Source organism: Macaca mulatta, chromosome 14 (assembly GCF_049350105.2).
Source record: "Macaca mulatta isolate MMU2019108-1 chromosome 14, T2T-MMU8v2.0, whole genome shotgun sequence".
NCBI lineage: Eukaryota > Metazoa > Chordata > Mammalia > Primates > Cercopithecidae > Macaca > Macaca mulatta.
In genome coordinates this window covers 17,797,878-17,822,681 of record NC_133419.1, presented here as the reverse complement: position 1 = coordinate 17,822,681, position 24,804 = coordinate 17,797,878, and the positions used below count along the sequence as shown (strand labels likewise).

At 44.4% G+C, this 24,804-nt stretch overlaps 2 protein-coding genes across 26 annotated transcripts in view; both read right to left on the bottom strand.

Moving 5' to 3' along the window:
• FNBP4 (formin binding protein 4) overlaps window positions 1-2,466 on the bottom strand; it is a 52,088-nt gene extending 49,622 nt beyond the window's left edge. For 9 of the 23 annotated variants that reach the window (XR_013403830.1, XR_013403829.1, XR_013403831.1 and 6 more), the window contains exons 1-2: window positions 2,181-2,466; window positions 314-406 (exon numbers count right to left, since the gene is read on the bottom strand). Coding sequence is in view for 15 of the 23 variants with exons in the window: in XM_015114267.3 (XP_014969753.3) it covers window positions 314-406; window positions 2,181-2,406 (319 nt within the window). In the remaining 8 variants the exon portion in view is untranslated. Of the gene's footprint in view, window positions 1-313; window positions 407-1,680; window positions 1,726-2,180 lie in introns of those variants that run through there. The other 14 variants (XR_013403834.1, XR_013403833.1, XR_013403835.1 and 11 more) reach the window with 7 other exon arrangements.
• Window positions 2,467-12,243: 9,777 nt separating this feature from the next.
• The window catches only part of NUP160 (nucleoporin 160), a 73,183-nt gene continuing 60,622 nt past the window's right edge, over window positions 12,244-24,804 (bottom strand). For all 3 annotated transcript variants that reach the window (XM_015114265.3, XM_015114266.3, XM_077962818.1), the window contains 7 exons: window positions 22,712-22,822; window positions 22,394-22,517; window positions 20,662-20,763; window positions 18,846-18,987; window positions 17,070-17,195; window positions 14,362-14,466; window positions 12,244-13,206 (listed from right to left, as the gene is read on the bottom strand). In XM_015114265.3, coding sequence (XP_014969751.2) covers window positions 13,117-13,206; window positions 14,362-14,466; window positions 17,070-17,195; window positions 18,846-18,987; window positions 20,662-20,763; window positions 22,394-22,517; window positions 22,712-22,822 — 800 coding nt within the window. In that variant the 3' untranslated portion in view covers window positions 12,244-13,116. The remainder of the gene's footprint in view (window positions 13,207-14,361; window positions 14,467-17,069; window positions 17,196-18,845; window positions 18,988-20,661; window positions 20,764-22,393; window positions 22,518-22,711; window positions 22,823-24,804) is intronic.

The window sequence follows — 24,804 nt, the reverse complement described above, 5'->3', positions numbered from 1 at the left end:
ATGGCGTGAACCCGGGAGGTGGAGCTTGCAGTGAGCTGAGATCCGGTCACCGCACTCCAGCCTGGGTGACAGAGCGAGACTCCGTCTCAAAAAAAAAAAAAAAAAAAAAAAAAGAAAAACAACAAATTTTCCACTGGTCAAAGTGTATATACATCAACATTCTCTCACAAACAAAAAAATCTTAAATCATATTTTTGGGAGAAATAACGTTAGCAACTGTAAAGCATTCAACAAAACATTCTATGTACAAACCCAACTTGACTTTAATGAAGGACGTGCGAGAAAAAATGTACAAAACAAAACAAAATCATACCTGTTGCTTTAACAGCTGTGGGTCTAGTGGTCATGACTGGTTTTGGAGGATTCTGAACAACTCTAGGAACCTCCTGCACCGCTTCCTGTTCATCTGGATTAGAAAAAAAAAAAAAAAAGAAAACTATAGTCAGATTCCAGACCAGAGAAAACACTAGAAGTGACAAATCACATCTGGATTAGAGAAAAAAAAAAAAAAGAAAACTAGTCAGATTCCAGAGAAAACACTAGAGGTGACAAATCAATCGTTCATTTAACCTTTCAGCTCTAAGTTCCATCAATTTAAAAAAAAGTGCATTTCGGCTGCGCTCGCACCTGTAATCCCAGCACTTTGGGAGGCCAAGACGGGTGCAGGGGGGTGTCACTTGAGGTCAGGGGCTCAAGACCAGTCTGGCCACCATGGTGAAACCCCATCTCTACTAAAAATACAAAAAAAATAAAAAATAAATAAAAAGTAGCTGGGCGTGGTGGCACTCGCCTGTAATCCCAGCTACTCCAGAGGCTGAGGCAGGAGGATCGCTTCAACCCAGGAGGGAGAGGTTACTGCAGCCTGGGCCACAGAGGGAGACTTCATCTCAAAAAAAAAAAAGGACATTTTGCGGACCCAAATAATTGGGAGATGATAAACACACAGAGCTGGAATCTTTTTTTTTGTTTTATGAGATGGAGTTTCGCTCTTGTCGCCCATGCTGGTCAAACTCCTGACCTCAAGTGATCTGCCTACCTCGGCCTCCCAAAGTGCTGGGATTACAGGCATGAGCCACCGTGCCCTGGAGTCTTTCATCTGCCTACAAACTTCAACATCAAGGGAAGGCTCTGATCACGGTAAATAAACATTATTAATATAGCTTCATGGCCAGGCGAGGTGGCTCTCGCCTGTACTGATCGCTTGAGCCCTGGAGTTCGAGACCAGCCCAGGCAACATGAAGAAACTCCGTCTTTACTGAAAATACAAAAATTAGTCGGGCATGGCGGCAGGATCCTGTAGTCCCAGCTACCCATGAAGCTAAGGTGGGAAGACCGCTTGAACCCGAGAGGTGGAGGTTGCAGTGAGCCCAAGATCGCGCCACTGCACTCCAGCCTGGGCGACAGATTGAAACCTTGTCTCGAAAACACAAAACAAAACTCTTAAAAAGTTACACCTGCAATACCGACAAATACATACAAAAACAGTAAGTATTTTCCAGGCTATGATAGGACTTTACAAGACACACCAAACACTGCTATTGGCGGATTTTTTGCAATTAACGACCCAGCGTGATCTCTGAACGTCCGAAACAGTAGCGGCTCCTCCCGCGCCTAGCCCCGCAGTCACTTTAAATCCAAGCACCACTCGGGTGAGAACCACACAAATACTTAGAAACCCACCAGCTCCATTTCTCCAGGAGTTTTGCTAGTGTAGGCATGCTTACTGGCTGGAATATTAAAAAGCTTTTTCTAAACGTCTCTATCCCCGTTTTGACAAAACCGAAAGGAGGCAGATGACGTGTGGAAAGGCCTGGTCCACAGTCACAGGCCGCGCACGCGGAAACTCATCCTCACATCCACTCTCTGCATTACCCAAAACCGACCCGGGGCGTTTGGGAGACTCAGGGTGCCCGAACCTCGGTCGTATTTCAAACGTTCCTGGGGCAAGCCCCGCACCAGAGATGGCCCCTCGGGCTTGGCCCGGGCCGAGGGCGCAGAACAAGGCCTGGCCCTTCTGCGGCCCGGAGCCCAGGACCGCCCCGCCTGCAGTCCCGCAGCAGGCAGGCCTCAGAAGCCGACCTCGCCCGCCTCCCTCGCTGGGTCTGGCCAGGCGCCCTCAGCCTGAGGTAGGCCTAGGCTGGCCGCAAGCCCTGAGCTCGAGTTCGGGTCCCCCCGCGCACCCTTGCCTTCTGAAGGCGAGTCGTCCGAGGCCGCGGCGGCAGTCACCGCGGTGGTGGTGGTCGTCGCCGCCGCCGGGGCGGGCTGGCTGGGGACCGCAGCCGTTGAGTCCGGCTCGGTGTCGGGTTCCGGCTCCGGGTCCCGGCCCGGCGTGCTGCCCCGAGGACCCGGCGGAGAGAGCTGCAGGATGGGCCTGCGGCCGGGTACCGCTCGGGACTTCTTCCCCATCGCGAGCCCGAGCGCGAGCAGCGAGCGTCGGGCGGCCGAGAGGGGCGGGCGCTGGACGCTGGGCACTGCGACGCGTAATCAATATTCATGCACCGCGACACCGCCTCCAGCCCGGATCCGCTTTCAACCGGCCGAGCGCGCGCTTGCGCAAGCGCCTCGGGCCCTTCAGTTCTTCTGGCTCCTCGTCACCGGGAGAAAGGGCGGGCTTACCCACGGCGCTAGGTGATTGGCTGTTTTGACCCAGAGAACGGACCCGTGGCCAATGGAAAAGGAAAAAGGGTGAATGTCCAGCCAATAGTGGGGTAGGGCCTGAATTAGAATGACTTCCCCACTTCCGTCGGGTTCCACCCATGCGCTTTCCCTGAGCCTTTTCTTTACCCTCTTGTCCTCCATCTTGTGGCTATTCTTGGTCGAGCGTTCCATGTTGTTTGTCTTCTAGAAAGGTGTGCTTCTGGGCCGAGCGCGCTCACGCTTGTAATGCCAACACTTTCGGAGGCCAAGGCGGGTGGATCACGAGGTCAGGAGTTCAAGACCAGCTTGTCCAAGATGGTGAAACCCCCTCTGTAATAAAAATACAAAAAGAGTAGCCGGGCGCGGTGGCAGGCGCCTGTAATCCTAGCTAATCGGGAGACTGAGGCAGGCGAATCGCTTGAACCCGGCGGCAGAGGTTGCAGTGAGCCGATATCGCGCCACTGCACCCCACCCTGGGCGACAGAGTGAGACAGTCTCAAAAAAAGTAAAAAAAGAAAGTTGTGCTGTTTTCTGGGCCCTTCCCCAAGTTTCGCCCTGATTATCGTGGCTTACTTTGGGTATAGTATTGAACATTAAATAGGGCAGTGGGTCTTTTATGCTTTTGTAATTTCTTACAGCCCAAATAGATGTCTCATATTTTCTCGCTTATTAGCTGGGAAAAAACACGAGATATTCCACTACCTACAAGGAAAAAGCCTAAAATTGTTGAGATGGAATCCAGGAACCTTACCAGTTTATCACTACTATCGTCAACCTGCTTTAATTAATTTACCCTTACTTTATAACACTGCCCCCTCTCCCCTCTCTTCTACCTGTGGAGCCTGCCACTTGGAGCATCACCTCCCTGTTTTCCTTTGCACTGGCTGGAATGATTACTGCATCACATGATGGAAGTCTTTTATTCTTTCATCAAGGCGCAATGCAGACGCAGTGCAGGCGTGACCGCTCCTGCCCAGCCGCTTCCTGGCACTTGGCATCTTGTTGACATCCGTCTCCCCTCTAAACTAAGGAATGCGAGTGGTATTTATTTTTATATCCGCAGCAGCTCAGTTCCCACTAAAAATATCTAATACTTACTGAACTCCATGTGTCAGTCACCAAGCACTTTACACGTAGAATTGCATTTGATTCCCTTTTAAAATGATTATTTCTCATTTTATTTTTAAGTGTCTTGCTCTCTCATCCAGGTTGGAGTAACGTGGCATGTTCATAGCTCACTGCAGCCTCAAACTCCTGGGCTAAAGCCATCCTTTTGCCTCAGCTTACCGTGTAGCTAGGACTACAGTGGTGTGTGCCACCATGCCTGGCTAACTTTTTATTTATTTATTTTTTTTGAGACGGTGTCTCGCTCAGTCGCCCAGTCGCCGGGCCGTAGTGCAGTGGTGCAATCTCGACTTACTGCAGCTTCTGCCCTCCAGGTTCAGGCGACTCTCCTGCCTCAGCCTCCTGAGTAGTTGAGATAACAGGTGTCCACCACCAAGCCTGGCTAATTTTTTTATTTTTAGTATAGACAGGGTTTTGCCATATTGGTCAGGCTGGTCTCAAACTCCTGACCTCAGGTGATGTACCCGCTTTGGCCTCCCAAAGCGCTGGGATTACAGGCGTGAGCCACCATGCCTGGCCCAATTTTTTAATTTTAATGTTAATTAATTTATTTTTGAGAGAGTTTTGCTGTGTTGCCAGGCTGGAGTGCAGTGGCATGATCTTGGCTCACTGTAGCCTTTGCCTCCCAGGTTCAAGCGATTCCCCTGCCTCAGCCTTCTGAGTAACTGGGACTACAGGCGCGCACAACCTTGCCCGGCTAATTTTTTGTATCTTAGTAGAGACGGGGTTTCACCATATTGGCCAGGCTGGTCTAGATCTTCTGACCTCATGATCTGTCTACCTCGGCCTCCCAAAGTGCTGAGATTACAGATTTTTATTTTGTATACAGAGTCGCCCAGGTTGGAGAGCAGTGGCGTGATCTTGGCTCACTGCGACCTCCACCTTGTGGGTTCAAGTGATTCTCCCACCTCAGCCTCCCAAGTAGTTGGGACAACAGGCGCATGCCACCACCCCCACTAATTTTTGTATTTTTAGTAGAGACGAGGTTTCACCATGTTGGCCAGGCTGGTCTCGAACTCCTGACCTCAAGTGATCTGCATGGGATTACAGGCGTGAGCCACCGTGCCTGGCCTAATTTTTTTTTTTTTTTAGAGGGAGTTTTGCTCTTGTCACCCAGGCTGGAGTGCAATGGCACGATCTCAGCTCACTGCAACTTCTGCTTCCCGGGTTCAAGCAATTCTCCTCCCTCAGCCTCCTGAGTAGCTGGAATAACAGGCACCCACCACCATGCCCTACTAATTTTTTGTATTTTTAGTAGAGACGGGGTTTCACCATGTTGGCCAGGCTGGGCTCAAACTCCTGACTTCAGGTAATCCACCTGCCTCGGCTTCCAAGATTGCCAGGATTACAGGTGTGAGCCACTGTGCCTGGCCCCAAGAATTTGCTGTTTTGAAGCTGTTAGCAATTTTCTACTTTATTTAATGAGAGACAACAGTAAAATAAGGAGTTTTGTATAGGAACTTTGAAGCCAAACATCTGGATTGAAACTTTTCTTCAGCACCTTCCAGATATGAAGGCTTAGACAAATTTAACATCCCTAAACTTGTTTCTGCAACCACAAAATGCATTAGTACTAGTATCCATAGATCCATAGGGTTGTTATGAAGTTTAAATTGTATCATAGTTTTTTTTTTGTTTTTTGAGATGGAGTCTTGCTCTGTCACCAGGCTGGAGTGCAATGGCGTGATCTTGGCTCACTGCAACCTCCACCTCCCGGGTTCAAGTGATTCTCCTGCCTTAGCCTCCTGAGTAGCTGGGACTCCAGGTGCGTGCCACCACGTCCAGATAATTTTTGTATTTTTAGTAGAGACAGGGTTTCCCCATGTTGGCCAGGTTGGTCTCAAACTCTTGACCTCAGGTGATCCGCCCACCTCAGCCTCTGAAAGTGCTGGGATTACAGGTGTAAGCCACCATGCCCAGCCTGTGTCATAGTTTTAAGACCTTTGCATTGCACCTGGAAAAAAATAAACACTGGTAGCTGTGGAGTCCTAATAAGGGAAAAGGAGTCAGGCTGACAGTAGGGGAGAATGAAAAGAAAAAGTAGGTAAGCTCTAAGTCTGCCTTTCTTCATGATCCAGGACATACAGTCCTCCTGTGCAAGTAACTCATGATCTTCCTATGCCCAACTTATCACCAGAACCTTGGCTGATAGAAAAATGCAAGTTAGCTCAGTGCAACCTTGGCATTATCAAATACTGCATGTAGCCCTCTCCAGCATAAGCACCATTCTGTAAAATCCCGAGCAAGCATTTGTCTCCTTGCAGTCAGCTCCTCTCTTAGTGACCTGCCTGTTGCATCCTTGGAATGTATTTTTATACTATCTGCCTTTGTTTACCTGTCTTGGTAAGTTCCTTTACCACCTCTGCAACACTGGCCCCAATTAGTTGTTACCTGACAGCAGCTATTATTACTATTAATGATCATTTTGTCTACACAAAAGTCCAGGTAATATTATAAAACTGGTTGGAACTAAGTTGAGATTATGAGCTAAACCAAAATGTATAGAAATGTGAAAGGCTGTTTTCCTTGGGGGAAACATACATTTCTGGAGGTGATGGTTATTTATGCTTATACCAAGGGTTCTCAACCATCTGGAGGGCATTAAAGCGATATAAAAATCCGAACAAGTTGGAGTGGGGTGGGAGTGCAGGACCTATATCAATGTACTTTATTTTAATGTAATTATTTGAAACAGGGTCTTGCTTTGTTGCCCAGGCTGGAGTACAATGGCATGATCATGGCTCACTGTAGCCTTTTCCTCTTGAGGCTCAAGGGATCCTCTCACCTCACCCTCCCGAGTAGCTGACACTACAGGTGCATGCCACTAATCCCAGCTAATTTTTTATTTTTGGTAGAGATAGGGTTTTGCCATGTTGTCTGTGCTGGTCTGGAACTCCTGGGTTCAAGCTGTCCGCCCATCTCAGTCTCTGAAAGCATTGGGATTACAAGCGTGAGCCATTGCACTTTGCCAGTTTATGTATTATTTTGAGATGGAGTTTCATGCTTGTCGCCCAGGCTGGAGTGCAATGGTGCAATCTCAGATCACTGCAACCTCTGCCTCCCAGGTTCAAGCGATTCTCCTGCCTCAGCCTCCCAAGTAGCTGAGATTACAGGTGTGCGCCACCACACCTGGCTAATTTTTTTATTTTTAGTAGAGATGGGGTTTCACCATGTTGGCCATGGCTGGTCTCAAACTCCTGAACCTCAGGTGATCCACCTGCCTCAGCCTCCCAAAGTGCTGGGATTACAGCCTCACGTGAGCTACCGTGCCCGGCTGCCAATTTATTTTTAAGTAAAGACAGGGTCTTGTTTTGTTTCCCAGGATAGACTCAAACTCTTGGCCTCAAGCCATCTACCTTGGCCTCCCAAAGTGCTGGGATTATAGTTGTGATGAACTGCAACCAGCTTGCTTTTTTAAAAAGCTCCTTAGATTATTCTAATGCTTAGCCAGAGTTGATAACCATTGGCTTTTTTCCCTAGCTTATTTGAGGCATAATAGATAAAAATTGTATATATTTAAGGTATATAATGTGATTTGATGTACATATACATAGTGAAATGATTACCACAATCAGTTATTCAATAAAATTTATAGGAGGGTGGGTGGGCACGGTGGCTCACGCCTGTAATCCCATAATCCCAGCACTTTGGGAGGCCGAGGCAGGCAGATCACAAGGTCAAGAGATCGAGACCATCCTGGCCAACATGGTGAAACCCCGTCTCTACTAAAAATACAAAAATTAGCTGGGCGTGGTTGCGTGTGCCTGTAGTCCCAGCTACTCTCGGAAGGCTAAGACAGGAGAATCACTTGAACCTGGGAGGCAGAGGTTGCAGTGAGCCGAGATCGCGCCATTGCACTCCAGCCTGGCGACAGTGTAATCCCAGCACTTCGGGAGGCTGAGGCAGGTGGATCACCTGAGGTCCAGAGTTCAAGACCAGCCTGACCAATGTGGTGAAACACCATCTCTACTAAAAATACAAAAATTAGCCGGGTGTGGTGGCATGCAGCTATAATCTCAGGTACTCAGGAAGCTGAGGCAGGAGACTCGCTTGAACCTGGGAGGCAGAGATTGCAGTGAACTAAGATCGTGCCATTGCACTCCAGCCTGGGCGACAAGAGCAAAACTCCGTCTAAAAAAAAAAAAAAATTTACAGGAAGCCATTATTTTGGACTGAACTCCTGTACTAGGCCCCAACAGGCCATACCCAAATGGAGTTACTCATGTTAGAGTTACATATCATTAAACTAAAATGAAGTTGTTTGGCTGGACACGATGGCTCATGCCTGTAATCCCAGCACTTTGGGAGGCTGAGGTGGGAGGATCGCTTGAGTTCAGGATTTCAAGACCAGCCTGGGCAACATAGCAAGACCCCATCTCTATTAAAAAAAAAAAAAATTAAGTGTTTATGTCACCATCTAGGAAATCAGGAGACAGAGATAATAGCCAAGTCCCCAAACAGGCCAGCTTTAGTCAGCATGATAAGGAAATCCCCTCTGTTTTAACCTTTACAAGGAAAGTAACTTTGAAACCATCTCCAGCCTGTTCAACGTGGCAAAACTCCATCTCTACAAAAAAATAATAAAAATTCGTCTGTAGTCCCAGCTACTCTGAAGGCTGAGGCAGGAGAATCAATTGAGCCCTGGAGGTCCAGGCTGTAATGAGCCATGATTGCGCCACTGCAGTCCATCTGGGGTGTGAGAACAAGACCCTGCCTAAAGAAAAAAGGAAGCCACCAAGCTGCGTTTTGTTTTCTGCTTTCCTTAGCCCGTTTCTGTCTATAAGACCAACCTCCTCTGTTTAGCTTGTTGGAACACTCATTCTATTTTATGGAAGGAAGTGTTGCCCAGTTCAAACAAGTGATAAATAAAAGCTAATTAAGATCTTTAGGCTAGACGCAGTGGCTCATGCCTGTAATTCCAGCACTTTGGGAGGCTGAGGTGGGCGGATCACAAGGTCAAGAGTTCAAAACCAGCCTGGCCAACATGGTGAAATCCCATCTCTACTAAGAATACAAAAATTAGCTGAGCGCGGTGGTGCACACCTGTAGTCCCAGCTACTTCAGAGGCTGAGGCAGGAGAATTGCTTGAACCCGGGAGGCAGAGATTGCAGTAAGCCAAGATAGTTCCACTCCCATCCAGCCTGGGTGACAGAACAAGACTCCAACTAGAAAAAAAGAAAAAAAAAATCTTTAAATTTGTTGCAATTTGTCTTTTGACAAATTAACATATCCCTCACCTCATATAGTTACCTTTTTGTTTGTGTACGGTGAGAAGCCTTAAGATATAGTATCTTAGCAAATTTCAAGTGTACAATACAGTATGATTAAGTATAGTAATCATACTTATGTAAGTGAGTGCAGGTCTGGTGGCTCGCCACTTGGAGAGCCCCAAAACAACAGCAAGGTATGGTAGAAAGAAATTTACCAAAACTGGCCGGGCGCGGTGGCTCAAGCCTGTAATCCCAGCACTTTGGGAGGCCGAGGCGGGTGGATCACAAGGTCAGGAGATCGAGACTATCCTGGCTAACATGGTGAAACCCCGTCTCTACTAAAAATACAAAAAACTAGCTGGGCGTGGTGGCGGGCGCCTGTAGTCTCAGCTACTTGGGAGGCTGAGGCGGGAGAATGGCGTGAACCCGGGAGGCGGAGCTTGCAGTGAGCCGAGATCACGCCACTGCACTCCAGCCTGGGAGACACAGCGAGACTCCGTCTCAAAAAAAAAAAAAAAAAAAAAGAAATTTACCAAAACTAGCAATGGGGAAATGGCTAGATTCACATCCAAAGCAACCACTTCAAATTTCTGGGGAGAAGGCAAGGGTTTAAAAAGGGAAACTTTCGATACTGGTGGCATGCAGGAGCTGTGCTGAGTACAAGGTCCGTGTGTCTCATTTTGGTGGCTATCTTGGGTCTCAGTCACCTGGAATGCAGGCACTGGTGTCATCTCAACAATGGCCAGGTGGTATTGTAGACTAACTACCTTGAGGTAATCTCTGGATTTTTGCAACTGGGTCTCCATGCTTGATCTCGAGATTAGCCCCCGGGTAAGCACATAATTAGGTACAAGCATGCAGTTAGATAAATGTGCATGGTATAATGGAGTGTATGGTGAGAAAGGGAAGAACATATTTCAAAGGAAGTACATTTCAAGGCTATATTTTAAGACTAAGGAGAAGAAAAAAAGATTTCTGCAGTAAGCTTCAAGGTTACATATTGAAACTAGGGAAAAAAGAGAAAAAAAAATGGTATAAAATGCATTTTTCAGGCTAGACTGGTTATGAAACTGTCTTTGCAAAAATCTTAACTCAGAAAATGATGACAGTGAAAGGTGTCAGACCTAACTGACCCTATCGTGCTTCTAACCTCTCAACTGTCCTTGTTCATTCATTCCTAGGCATAGGCCAAGATACCTTTAGGAAGGAATTTAGTGTATAGTTTATGTAACAGGACTTCCCAAAAAGCTAAACTGTTCTTGTAAAACAAATGAAAGGCCACCAGCCACAAAGTCAGATGAGAGGGGCTGGATTTCTAAATATTACCAGCCATTTTTCTGGAGGTCATAAGATTTGAAACTTCCCTAATTATTCTTGAAGGTAACATCACTATTGTGAACCTAAAATAGGCCTTTTGAGATGTCTTTTCAGATTTTTCATTTCTCACAACCAGATGGTCCCACCTGGACCTGCCAACCAGTTCTGTGCATCCCCGACAGGAACTGACTCAGCAGAAGAGGACAGCTTCGACTCCCTATGAGCTCATCCCCAAGCCAACCAATCAGCACTCCTGATTCACTGGCCCCCTACCCACCAAATTCTCCTTAAAAACTCTGATCCCTGAGTTTTCGGGGAGACTGATTTGAGTAATAATAAAACTCCAGTCTCCCGCACAGCTGGCTCTGCATGAATTACTCTTTCTTTTTTTTTTTGAGACAGAATTTCACTCTTGTTGCCCATCCTGGAGTGCAATGGCACAATCTCGGCTCACTGCAACCTCTGCCTCCCAGGTTCAAGCTATTCTTCTGCCTCAGCCTCCTGAGTAGCTGGGATTACAGGCGCACACTACCACACCTGGCCTTTTTTTTTTTTTTTTGGTAAAGGCGGGGTTTCAGCATGTTGGTCAGGCTAGTCTCAAACTCCTGATCTCGTGATCCGCCCGCCTTGGCCTCCCAAAGTGCTGGGATTACAGGTGTGAGCCACTGCGCCCTGCACTGCACAACTCTTTCTCTGTTGCAATTCCCCTGTAATCCCAGCACTTTGGGAGGCTGAGGTGGGGAGATCACCTGAGGTTGGTAGTTCAAGACCAGCCTGCCCAACATGGAAAACCCTCGTCTCTACTAAAAATACAAAATTAGCCAGGCGTGGTGGCACATGCCTGTAATCCCAGCTTCTCGGGAGGCTGAGGCAGGAGAATCACTTGAACCCAAGAGGCAGAGGTTGCGGTGAGCTGAGATCATGCCGCTGTACTCCAGCACGGGTAACAAGAGTGAAACTCGGTCTGACAAAAAAAAAAGCAGACTCAAAGCTGTGAGAAAAGTGAAGTGGAAGGATGGGGGTATACTCTGTTCTGGTTGGGACTCAAAATGAGGAAGGTAGAAGACAATGGACAGAAGAGCTGGGCTGGGTTGAGCATGGGTTCTAGGCCTTGAACCTAAACAACAAGCACAGGAAAAGCTGGTCAGCATCTTGTGAACTGCCACCATGGAAACCACTGCATTGATTAGCAACACAAACGGTGTGTGTGTGTGGGAGGGGGGGAGTTTCTGGAATAGGGATAGTCTCTCACTATTTCTTGCTCTCCAGAGATGGCTACAATAGGGTTTTGTCTCACTGTCGCCCAGGCTGGAGTGCAGCGGCATGCTCAAGGCTCACTGCAACCCCTACCACCCAGACTCAAGTCATCTTTCCGCCTCAGCCCCTGTAGTAGCTGGGACTACAAGTACGCACCACCACGACCAGCTAATTTTTGTTTTGAAAGATGTGGTTTTGCCATGTTGGTCTTGAACTCCTGATCTCAAGTGATCCACCTGTCTCAGCTTCCCAAAGTGCTGGGATTATAGGAGTGAGCCACCACGCCTGGCTCTTGATGTTTTCATACTATGGGTTATGATCCATTAGTCACTCATGAAAACATCAGGATACACAGTAGGTGAGGATACAAATTTTGTGAAACTTTTGTTTATATATGTGTATATAGGTCAAAATGTCTTTCTTACTGTTGTTGAAAGCCACAGGTTGAGAGAGCTGGGAGGACAGGCGCTCTCCCAGTCCCTAATTGCACCAAATGCCTCACATTAATCATAGTAGAGCTAAAATGAAAAAAAAGAATCATACACCTCAGCATCTACCAACAACAGCACCACAGAGAAACTCACATTGTTAATTAAAACATATAATGTAAATATGGTATTGAAAGTATAAAAATTAAAGGCTTATGAAAAACTCAAGAAGGGTCAAAAGGCTATACAAGCAAGTAGTATACAGATTGTTTCCTTAAAAGATAAATTTTAATATATAGAATAAAATCCAAGATGATTTTATTATTTTTCACTTTCACAAAACTTGTGAGCATAAATGCTTCTGAATCTGACCAATGAAGTTTATATTTTGGTCCAATACATTATGAGACTAACTTGTATGATCAAGTCCAGCTTGATTATCATAAATCATAGAAGTTAACAATTTACTCTGAGAATCTGTTGTTAATATAGATGATGGATTTCCAATTTTTTCTTAGCTAAGAATTTACTTAACTTTAGCTCAGAACCAGATTCAAAATATTTTCTTTAATTAGCTGGTCATCATTTTAGGCTTAATTAGGCAAATTATTTAATACTTGATTGAAGATCATACAAAACCTCCAAAATAAATAAGAGTATGCAAAATTATTAGCCTTTGTGTACAATACAGAAAATACATGTCAGTTCTGGACCAAAATAATTGCATTAAAATACAAAAGGTGATAGGGAAGAATTAAAAGATCTGCAGTGACTGCTTTTGGTGGTCAGCTACAACAAGCCAACAACCCTCAGCTATTTTGGAAAGTGAACATGGGTCTTAATTTGCAGATAATGAATGTCTTCGGTAGTTTAAAAAAATATAAACTCTAAAAAAGCTTGTGGATCATATACAAAAGCAGCTATTTGAGACCAAGGTTCAACACCAGAAATTGTGTTAGCACCACCAGCAAGCACAGGGTCCTCTGACTCTTCCGCCCTCCTATCTTGTGCAGAATGCAGACTTGAATGTTGTACACATCATTTAGAGTTACAAAAATTGGCCTTGAGTACAGGGTTCCTGTAGGGTAGTCTTAAGCCCTAAGAGGCACCAAGCGGTTACAAAGGCTAGGTAACAATCCAGATCACAAGGTCCGACGATATAATAAATCCCGTGTTGCCTTATCAACTTTTTGCTGGTAGTCCTCCAATTTGTCAAGTATCTTCTGGGACAGCTATAAGAGAAAAGAAGGAAAACATTACAGAATAGCTCAACAATGGAAAAAGATTGAAGTTATTAATCACTTTGACTTCAACAAGCAGATTCCACCTTATAAAGATGTTAGCCACTCTGCTTCATAAAATCACCATTTGGTATAGGATTCTCCTCTGTGACCCTACTGATAAAACTAGGCCTCTCTGTTACATACAACATTTCAATCTCATTTTCTGAATGAATTTTCTAAGTATGGAAATTATACCAGTATTTCTAATAAAAGGATCACTAGCTCTTTTCTTAGAACCAGAGGTGCTGTATCTGATGTAACTAGTTATTAGCTGCCAAGTGAAATAGAGAACTAATATTTTAGATAGGATCAGGAGGCACTCTATCTCACTGGTAAACAAAATAAGCCATCACTATAATGACTCTGAGCAAAGGAAACACTATTGTTTTTTATGTTAAGGCAAGCAGAGCAAATATATGACTCCTGAGAAATGTTGTTATATATGCCAACTTCCCTCAGGACAGTGATAATTTATCACACTGTATTTCTTTCTTTTTTGGGGGGTCGGGGAAATGGAGTCTCACTCTGCCGTCCAGGCTGGAGTGCAGTGGTGCAATCTCGGCTCACTGGAACATCCGCCTCCCAGGTTCAAGCGATTCTCCTGCCTCAGCCTCTCGAGTAGCTGGGATTACAGGCTCCCGCCACCATGTCCGGCTAATTTTTGTATATTTAGTAGAAACGGGGTTCCACCATGTTGGCAAAGCTGGTCTCGAACTCCTGACCTCTCAGGTGATCTGCCTGTCTCAGCCTCCCAAAGTGCTGGGATTATAGGTGTGAGCCACCGTGTCCGGCCTATCACACTGTATTTCAAGTACCTGTTTACCCTGTAGGGTCTGCCCTACCAAACTAAACCCTTGAAAGGATAGACCGACTGCTTGCCATTTGTCTCTGTATAATTAACACTTACACAGTTCCTCATTACGTTTTCTCGACCCTATTGCTTAGATCCTTTGCCTTATCTATAAAGGGATTGGGCAGTTTGCTAAGGGACAAAACTAGGCTTTTGCCCTCCCTTTCTAATCCCAGAGAATTGAAGATCAAGCTGGAAGGTGTAACTGCTGTGCAGGGGCTTACAGAAGACATCTCATGAAAGGGCTGACTTACTGCGATGTTGTGACTGTTGGCACTGTTCTCCCCCAGAGCCTGGAGAAGCTGATCAATAGAGGAGTATGGAAGCCACACCATTGGGGCTGTTGCGGACAGTGGAAACTAAAAGGAAAATGTTTACTTGAAAACAGTCTGCAAAGTGTACCATTTCTTCTGGGTAGTTGCTTTCATAGGACTCTGTAGAATAAAATGCCCTTTTTTTTTTTTTTTTGAGACGGTCTCGCTCTGTCGCTCAGGCTGAGTGCAGTGGCACGATCTCAGCTCACTGCAACATCCGCCTCCTGGGCTCAAGCGATTCTTGTGCCTCAGCCTCCCCCGAGTAGCTGGACTACAGATGTGCACCAGCATGCCTAATTTTTTTATTTTTATTTTTAGTAGAGATGGGGTTTCACCATGTTGGCCAGGCTGGTCTCGAACTCCTGGCCTCAAGTGATCCACCTGCCTTGGCCTCCCAAAGTGAGCCACTGCGCCTGGCCAAATAAAATGCTTTTTTTTTCCCCACAAGAAACTGTGTGTATACATGTGCACGCACACAATGGGAACCCTCTTTTCTCCAATTGGGAAACTTGTCATTTTTTTGGTTAAATTAAATGTATTTAAAAATTCTTGTCAGCTGGGCCTGTAATCCCAGCGTTTTGGGAGGCCAAGGTGGGCGGATCACAAGGTCAGGAGTTCGAGACCAGCCTAGCCAATATGGTGAAACCCCATCCCTACTAAAAATACAAAAATTAGCTGGGTGTGATGGCAGGCACTTGTAGTCCCAGCTACTCGGGAGGCTGAGGCTGAAGAATTGCTTGAACCCGGTAGATGGAGGTTGCAGTGAGCCGAGATCGTGCCACTGCACTCAAGCCTGGGTGACAGAGCGAGACTCCATCTTGGAAAAAACATAAAAATTAAAAAAAATAATAATAATTTCATGTCAACTTTCTCTTTTTTTGAGACAGGGTCTCACTCTGTCACTCAGGCTGGAGTGTAGTGGCATGATCACAGCTCACTGTACCCTCAACCTCCAGGGCTTATGTGATCTTCCCACCTCAGCTTCCCACATAGCTGGGACTACAGGCATGCACCACCGTGACCAGCTAATTTTTTTCTATTTTTTGTAGATATCGGTTCTATGTTGCCAAGGCTGGTCTTGAACCCCTAGGTTTAAATGATCCTCCCACCTTGACCTCCCAAAGTGCTAGGATTACAGGTGTGAGCTGTTGCACCTGGCTGATTTCATGAGGGTTGAAGCTGTAGTTAACTACACCTATTTAGACCTGGCTCTTCTATTATATTTACCATCTGTGTGAGCCTGTGATAACTTAACCTCTAAGCCTGTTCCCTCATGGGTTAAAAAATATAAAATTAAAACATCCCTCATAAGGCTGCTATAAGGATTAAATAAGAAAATGCTTGTAGAGACTTAACACAGTCCCGGCATACACACAATACCATTTTGTTTACCTCTCTCCACTGAATCCTAATGCCATATTATTTTGATAAAGATGAAATTCCTATTTTATAAACAGGAGACTAGAGACTCCTAGAGTGTCAATATTTAGTTGTATAACTACAGACAGTAATGGTTAAATACACTAATATATAATTCAATTTACTCTCAGATTCTCACCTTACATAGCATGGTAATAAAAGGAAATGCCTAGGCCGGGCGTGGTGGCTCCTGTGGGTAATTCCAGCACTTTGGGAGCCCGAGGGGGATAGATAACTTCCGGTTAGGAGTTCCGAGACAAGCCTGGCCAACATGGTGAAACCCTGTCTCTACTAAAAATATTAAAAAGTTAGCTGGATGTGGTGGCAGGTGCCTGTAATCTCAGCTACTCAGGAGGCTAAGGCAGGAGAATCACTTGAACCCAGGAGGCGGAGGCTGCAGTGAGCTAGTAAGCGGAGGTTGCACCACTGCACTCCAGCTTGGGGGCTGGGCAAGACTCGGCTAAAAAAAAATATATATATATATCTATATCTATGTCTATCTATCTATCTATATATATCTATATATACAACTATACAGATGTTCCTCAACTTATGATGGGTTTGTTTTCCAATAAACCCATTATCAGTTGAAAATATCATAGGTTGAAAATGCATATAATACACCTAACCTAATGAACATCACAGCTTAGCCTATAGCCTACTTAACCATGCTCAGCATGCTTAACATTGACCTATAAAGTTGGGCAAAATCATCTAACAGAAAGCCTACTTTATAATACACTGTTGAATATCTTGTGTAACTTATTGAATACTGTACTGCAAGTGAAAAACTAAACAGTTGTATGAGTATTTTGTTTATTTATTTATTTATTTTTGAGACAGTCTCGCTCTGTTGCCCAGGCTGGAGTGCAGTGGTGTGATCTCTGCTCACTGCAACCTCTGCCTCCCAGGTTTAAGTGATTCTCCTGCCTCGGCCTCCTGAGTAGCTGGGATTACAAGTGTACACCACCGCGTCTGGCTAATTTTTGTATTTTTAGTAGAGACGGGGCTTCACCATGTTGGCCAGGCTGGTTTCGAACTCCTGACCTCAGGCATCTGTCCGCCTCGGCCTCCCAAAGTGCTGGGATTATAGGCGTGAGTCACTGTGCCCAGCCATGAGTATTTTAAAGTATGGTTTCTCATAAACGTTCATCACTTTCAAACCATTGTAAAGTTGAAAAATCATAAGTCAAACCATTGTAAATTGGGGACCATTTGTATATGCCTACCTCAATTCCGAAGTATTGATGTCCTTTACCCAATACAGCATCCACATATTCTGACACCAAATCCACAGCTTCTTCTAAAAGGTCATAGTTTAAGTATAAACGAAGTAATTCAGCAGCGTCAACCTTCTGTGAAAAGTCGGTGATTAAGAATTTTTAGTACTGACCAAAGAACGCTGAGTGGCTGATTCCCTAACATTTGTATTTCTCAACATAATTAAACCAGTGGCTTGGTTTACTCATCTATATCTTAGGATAAGAGCTGATAACAAATCTGGGGAGTTAGGAAAAAAAAAAAGTTGAATTCCTAAGAGCCGTTACTTTTAGGCAGTTTGGGAGGCCCTATCTGTTAAATAGCCTTCTTCCCCTGTTTTATGACCTAAGACATACTTTAACTTCTTTCCACTTCAGCTTCCACAGTTGTAAAGTCAATAAACTTTTCCTGAATACTAAAGTGACAATATATTCACATAATAAGAAATATATGAATGACAAACGCAAAATAAGTTCAAAGAATCACCAACTTTAAATCTGAAGTCTCTATTTGGAAGAGCTCTATTAATTAAGTATGCTTTCTATATTCCGATTTGATCACAATCTTACCTTTACCATCTTAGCTGCCTTCCCTATTTTCTTATTTATTTATTTATTTATTTATTTCGAGACAGAGTCTGTCGCCCAGGCTGGAGGACAGTGGTGCAACCTCAGATCACTGTAACCTCCACCTCTGGAGTAGCTGAGATTACAGGCACGCACCATCACACCCAGCTAATTTTTGTATTTTTAGTGGAGATGGGGTTTCACCATGTTGGCCAGGCTGGTCTCGAACTCCTGACCTCAGGTGATCTGCCTGCCTTGGCCTCCCAAAGTGCTGGGTTTACAGGTGTGAATCACCGCGCCCGGCCTCCTTTCTACCTTAAAAAAAAAAAACTTTCCTGATTTTAACCTTTAGATTTTCTCTTTCCTTATCCTACTCAAGGTGGTTCAGATGCAGAAGTTCCCAAACTTTAGCATGCATCAAAATCAAATTAGGAGCTTCTTAAAACATAGATTTCTGGCTCCTAGCCTGAGATAATCTGATTATATAAATCTAGGATGAGGAATCTGTACTTTGAAGAAGCCTGCCATTTGAATAATTCTGATGCAGACAGTCTAAGAACCTGTGTTTGATTTTTAATAGTCAGGTGAAACAGTGGGAGTGGAGAAGGAACCAATTGGAAACTGGTTGTGCTCAATTAGTTGTGAACACCACTGCACTCAGACCAGCCATACTGTTACATTATTTGAAAAGTACTCCACCCATTCCTGTGGGTTTTTTGAGGTATGAATAGTAAATCCTGTGTCATGCATATGCTCATTGTTCTAAATATAAACTCACTGTTCAGTGAATATAATAGTAGTCATTAACCTAATTACTAACCTATGAAACTTCAAATCTAAATACACAGTAGTACTGTGGAAATGAACCTGAATTGTTCTTATGGTTTTAGCTATGATGAAAAGCTTCTCAAAGTACATAAGTCAATATGTTCCCATAAGTTATCACCCCATCTTTTTCTTTTTCTTTATATATTTTTAAATTTAAATAGAGATGGGGTTTCCCTATGTTGCCTGAGCTGGTCTCAAACTCCTGGGCTCAAGCCACCCTCCCCTGTTGGCCTCCCAATACGTGGGCATGACAGGTATGAGCCATGGCAGTCATATTTTTAATCATCTCATGAAATTATCCAGAATGACAAAGAGTGGGTTCTTACTCTGTACAAGTTATAATCCACTTACCTTGTAACTGTTTATAAGCCAATTAGGTAGAGGCACTCCATGAGACAAGAGCTTGTTGATTACACAGTGGTGATACAAGTTATTCTGGACTTTGTACCTTTCCAGGTAAGTTGATAATAGTCGCCATGCTTCATCTGTAGCACTTGAAAAAACCAAAAATGACTAATGAGTTTCAGATTCTTAATAGCTATTTTGAGTACCATTCAAAGCATGTATTTACTAGGAAAACTTTGTTTTGAGACAGGGTCTTGCTCTGTCACCCAGGCTGGAGTGCAGGGGTGTGATCTCAGCTCACTGCAGCCTCTGCCCCAGATTCTCCCATTTTAGCTTCCTAAATAGATGGGAATACAGGCATGCACCACTATGCCTGGCTAATCTTGTTTATGTTTTGTAGAGACAAGGACTTGCTATGTTGTCCACGCTGATATTAAACTCCTGAGCTAAAGTGATCTGTAAGTGTTGGGATTACAGGCAGGAGTCACCATGCCCAGCCTTACAAGGAAAGCTTTAGACATTCACGACTGAATAATATAGCTAAATGGGAACAAATATTATTCGGGCTAATGTGACTTAGGCGATAGTACTAGAAACTAAATGTCTTGGGTTCATATATTCCTCTCCCACTAACGTATTTAGTATGTAGTAAACAAAAGTATTTAGTAAACAAATGTATTTGTTTGGCTATTAATACATAATTCATTTAACTCCTTTGTTTCTGCATTTATGAAACAAGAAAGTGGTTCAGAACACTGGTTCGCAAACCTGATCAAGCATTAGAATCATGCAGAAGTTCTAACTTAGAAGACTAGGGTGATTTCTCATAATACGTATTTTAATCAGTTATTCTGATGTGCTAATTTAGGGGTTGAAAACTAATGTCAGAGAACTTCCAAATTCTAAAATGCTATCACTCTAAAGTGCTAAGCTGTATAATACCAAGTGCAAATGCAGTTCAGAAAGGGAAGCTTACTGAGGGTTAGGGATGTTAGAGAAGGTTTCTGAAGAAGCTGAAGTACATTTACGTGGACACTAAGTGGGTGCACTGGGGAAGTATACGAACAGAGGAGATCTGAAGAAGGTATGGTGGATGATGGGGGCTGATGGGTGACAGACTGCTGAACAGCAGCTGGAGACAAGCTATAAGAAGACACTGTGGGCCGGGTGCGGTGGCTCACGCCTGTAATCCCAGCGCTTTGGGAGGCCGAGGCGGGCGGATCACAAGGTCAGGAGATCGAGACCACGGTGAAACTCCGTCTCTACTAAAAATACAAAAAATTAGCCGGGCGCGGTTGTGGGCGCCTGTAGTCCCAGCTACTCGGGAGGCTGAGGCAGAAGAATGGCGTGAATCCGGGAGGCGGAGCTTGCAGTGAGCCGAGATCGCGCCACTGCACTCCAGCCTGGGCGACAGAGCGAGACTCCGTCTCAAAAAAAAAAAAAAAAAAAAAAAAAGAAGACACTGTGACGACACCATGCAGTGACTGCTCAATGGAAGTAATGGGAGAAAAAAGGAGGATAATACTCTGAAACCAAGTAAATACAGATTTTTGCGTGTAAGATTACCCTTTCCTGATATGATACAATAAGTCTTTGAGGAGGGGGTTATGGAGGAGACATTTCATAGGCAAAGACATCCTAGTTTGGACAATAAATGACATGATGTCACCTTAATTATAAACTTTACAGCCCCTACAAAAACTTAGCCAAAAAGAAAGAAAAAAGTGAAATGATCTATGTAGGACAATTTAATCAGAGAAAGACAGTTACAGCTTTGAGAAAGGCAGAACCACCCAGAGTTGGATGAACACCAGGGCTGTACCTCGACTCCTTAGTAGTGATGACAGATGAGAGCTGATTGGCTGCTAGCCAGGCCCAGGCTTCTGCTTGTGCTGCCTCTCCTCCAAATTGCAATTTTATGCATCTGAAATGAAAATAGTTCCACACTTGAAAACTGAACGCTGAAACGTACCACTTTAATTTGATACTAAAACTAGAGAGATAAGATGAAAACTTCATCTCTAGTATTTTGCTGAATTCACTACTGGAATATTGAATCATCTCTTCCTCAAGTCACACTACTGGATACCTACAAGGACATCAGTAAGCATTAAGAGACAATTTACTTCCAAGATAAAATTAATGATGAAAAATTCTTTTCTTTTTTTTTTTGAGATGGAGTCTCACTCTGTCACCCAGGCTGGAGTGCAGTGGCGCAATCTCGGCTTACTGCAACCTCTGCCTCCCAGGTTCAAGTGATTCTCCTACCTCAGCCTTCCGAATAGTTGAGACTATAGGCGCATGCCACCATGCCTGGCTAATTTTTTGTATATTTAGTAGAGACGGGGTTGCACCATGTTAGCCAAGATGCTCTTGATCTCCTGACCTCGTGATCTGCCCGCCTTGGCTTCCCAAAGTGCTGGGATAACAGGCATGAGCCACCGCACCTAGCCTCTTTTTTTTTTTTTTTTAATTAAGATGGAGTCTCACTCTGTTGCCCAGGCTGGAGTGAAGTGGTGCAATCTCAACTCACTGTATCCTCCGTCTCCCAGACTCAAGCGATTCTCCTGCCTCAGCCTCCCAAGTAACTGGGATTACAGGCACGCACCACCTCTCCTGGTTAATTTTTGTATTTTTAGTAGAGATGGAGTTTCGTCATGTTGGCCAGGCAGGTCTCGAACTCCTGACCTCAAGTGATCTGCCCACCTTGGCCTCCCAACGTGCTGACGTTACAGGTGTACACCACTGCACCCAGCTGAAAAATTCTGAAAGTTCAAAATATTTCTAATTCACAAACTTTTTTTTTTTTTTTTTTTGAAACAGAGTCTCGCTTTGTTGCCCAGGCTCGAGTGCAGAGACGCGATCTCAGCTCACTGCAACCTCCGCCTCCCAAGTTCAAGCAATTCTTGTGCCTCAGCCTCTTGAGAGGCTGAAATTACTGTTGTGTGCCACCACACCTGGCTAATTTTTGTATTTTTAGTACAGACAGGGTTTTACCATGTTGGCCAGGCTGGTCTCAAGTGATCCACCCACCTCAGCCTCACAAAGTATTAGGATTACTGATGTGAGCCACAGTGCCTGGCCAAGAAATTCTTCTTTTTTTTTTTTTTTCCTGAGATGCAGTCTCGCTCTGTCACCCAGACTGGAGAGCAATGGCGTGATCTTGGCTTACTACAACCTCCGCCTCCCATGTTCAAGCGATTCTCCTGCCTCAGCCTCCCAAGTAGCTGGGATCACAGGCGCCCACCACTGCGCCCTGCTAATTTTTTGTATTTTTAGTAGGTACGGGGTTTCGCCATGTTGGCCAGGCTGGTCTCAAACTCCTGACCTCAGGTGATCTGCCTGCCTCTGCCTCCCAGTGCTGGGATTACAGGCATGGGCCACGGCGCCCGGCTGAAATTCTTTTTAAGAATGCTTGGATGGATTAAACAAAACACTTCTTCAAACCACAAATGGTATACAGGCTACTTGGCTTATGACGACTGCTTCACACTAAGCAAGAGGATAATATATTTGCATTAGAAAAGACTATAAAAAGATAATTTTATACATACTTGAAGGCAAGTCCTTCAAAGACTGGTGTTAAGGGAAGCTTAAAAGTCTGACAGAGTGATATGGCAGTGTCAAAGAGGCCCGCCTGAACCAAGAGAGTGACCATCTCCTCTGCTGATGAACTTCCTGTGAAAATGGAAAAAGATTATTTTGTGTAGCCAAGGCAGACACAAATGAAACCAAAGATTTTGCTTTGTTGATGAGTATCTCTGAGTAACAACCCATGCTTTATATCCATCTAGCATGCTACATACACTGCCTTGACCTAAAATGTGCTCTTAGTGCTGACAAGTCAGAGGCTTTAACTCTTGAATTCCTACCGGCAACTGCAACCGCTGATGGATCATGCTGAGCCAAAGTGAGGCGGATACGAGCCAAGGAACACTCTTTCTCCAGATCTTCCAGTTCCAGGATTTCAATTTGTCGATTTGCTATACATCAAAGAAAAATATTTTGAACTCCCAAAATACAAAGAAGTATCCACTAGATTAACTCAGCCTGTCAATTTCCACTGAACATTAAATAACATTCAATCTAATTTCCAAATGCATGAAGGAAGGAGAAAACAGGGAACTAAATAAACGCTAACTTAAACAAATTATGCAATATCCCATGTCAAATCAAAGTATTTTAACAAATGCAGCTGAGAAGGTGCTTACAAGGTACTACATGTAATTTCATTTAACTCTTTAAACTTTTTTTTTTTTTTTTTAAGAAAACAAATCTCTCTCTGTCACCCAGGCCGGAGTGCAGTGGCATGATCTTGGCTCACTGCAACCTCTACCTCTTGGGTTCATGTGATTCTCCTGCCTCAGCCTTCCAAGTAGCTGGGATTACAGGCGGGCACCACCATGCCCAGCTAAGTTTTGTATTTTTAGTAGACATGGAGTTTCACCATGTTGGCCAGGCTGTTTTTAAACTCCTGACCTCAGGTGATCCAGCCACCTCAGCCTCCCAATGTGCTGGGATTACAGGCATGAGCCACTATGCCTGGCCTAAAAAAAACATTTTTCTTTTCTTTTTTTTTTTTTAAGATGGAGTCTCGCTTTGTTGCCAGGCTGGAGTGCAGTGGCACGATCTTGGCTCACTGTAATCTCCACTTCCCGGGTTCAAGCAATTCCCCTGCCTCAGCCTCCTGAGTAGATGGGACGACAGGTGTGCACCAACAAGTCTGGCTAATTTTTTGTATTTTAGTAGAGACAGGGTTTCACCATGTTGGCCAGGATGGTCTCGATCTCCTGACCTTGTGATCCATCTGCCTTGGCCTCCCAAAGTGCTGGGATTACAGATGTGAGCCACCATGCCTGGCCAAAAGAATTTTCTTCTACAGGGTCTTGCTATAGTTGCCCAGGCTGGTATTAAACTCCTGAGCTCAAACAATCTTCCTACCTTGGCCTCCCAAAATGCTGGGATTACAAGGCGTGAGCCACTGCACCTGGCCTCATTTAACCATTATAATTGTGAAATACTGTCTGTCATCTCTATCAGTAAGAAAGAAATATGACCAAACTGTGAGAGGCAGAATTAAAACCAGGTGTGTCCAAATCTAGAGCCTTGGCTGTTTATGGAAGGATGTCATGCCTCTGTGGTAATAGCAAAAGAACCTGATAAAAAAAACTTGGAACTAAGCTAATTTAAATACTGCATACAAGAAAAAACCACACTCTTATTTAAGCATTTTCATTTCTCTTACTGTTGTACAACATTTTAGAAGTGCTACCAGACAACCTTTAGCAGATTAGAATGCTGAAAATAAACTAAAAAGAAGGAACTTTACAATATTTTTACAGCAATGTCATTATTATATATAATATATATAGTATATAACAATGTTACTACTATATGTAGTATATAACAGTGTAACTATATATGTTACAATATAACTACTGTCTAAATTACATGTATAGTTGACCCCTGAACAATGCAGGGGTTAGGGATGCTGACTCCTGAGCAGTTGAAACTCTGCATATAACGTTTCATTACCCAAAAACTTAGCTACTAATAGCTGACTACTGACCAGAAGCCTTACTGACAACTTAGTCAATTCACACATATTTTGTATTTTATATAATATACTATCCTTTTTTTTTTTTTTTTTTTGAGACAGAGTTTCACCCTTGTTGCCCAGGCTAGAGTGCAATGGCACAATCTCGGCTCACTGCAACCTCTGCCTCCTGGGTACAAGTGATTCTCCTGCCTCAGCCTCCCAAGTAGCTGGGATTACAGGCATGCGCCACCACGCCCAACTAATTTTTTATTTTTAGTAGAGACAGGGTTTCTCCATGTTGGTCACGCTGGTCTCGAACTCCCAACCTCAGGTGATCCGTCTGCCTCGGCCTCCCAATGTGCTGGGATTATAGGCATGAGCCACCATGCCTGGCCTATATACCGTACTCTTGGTTGTGGTTGTTTT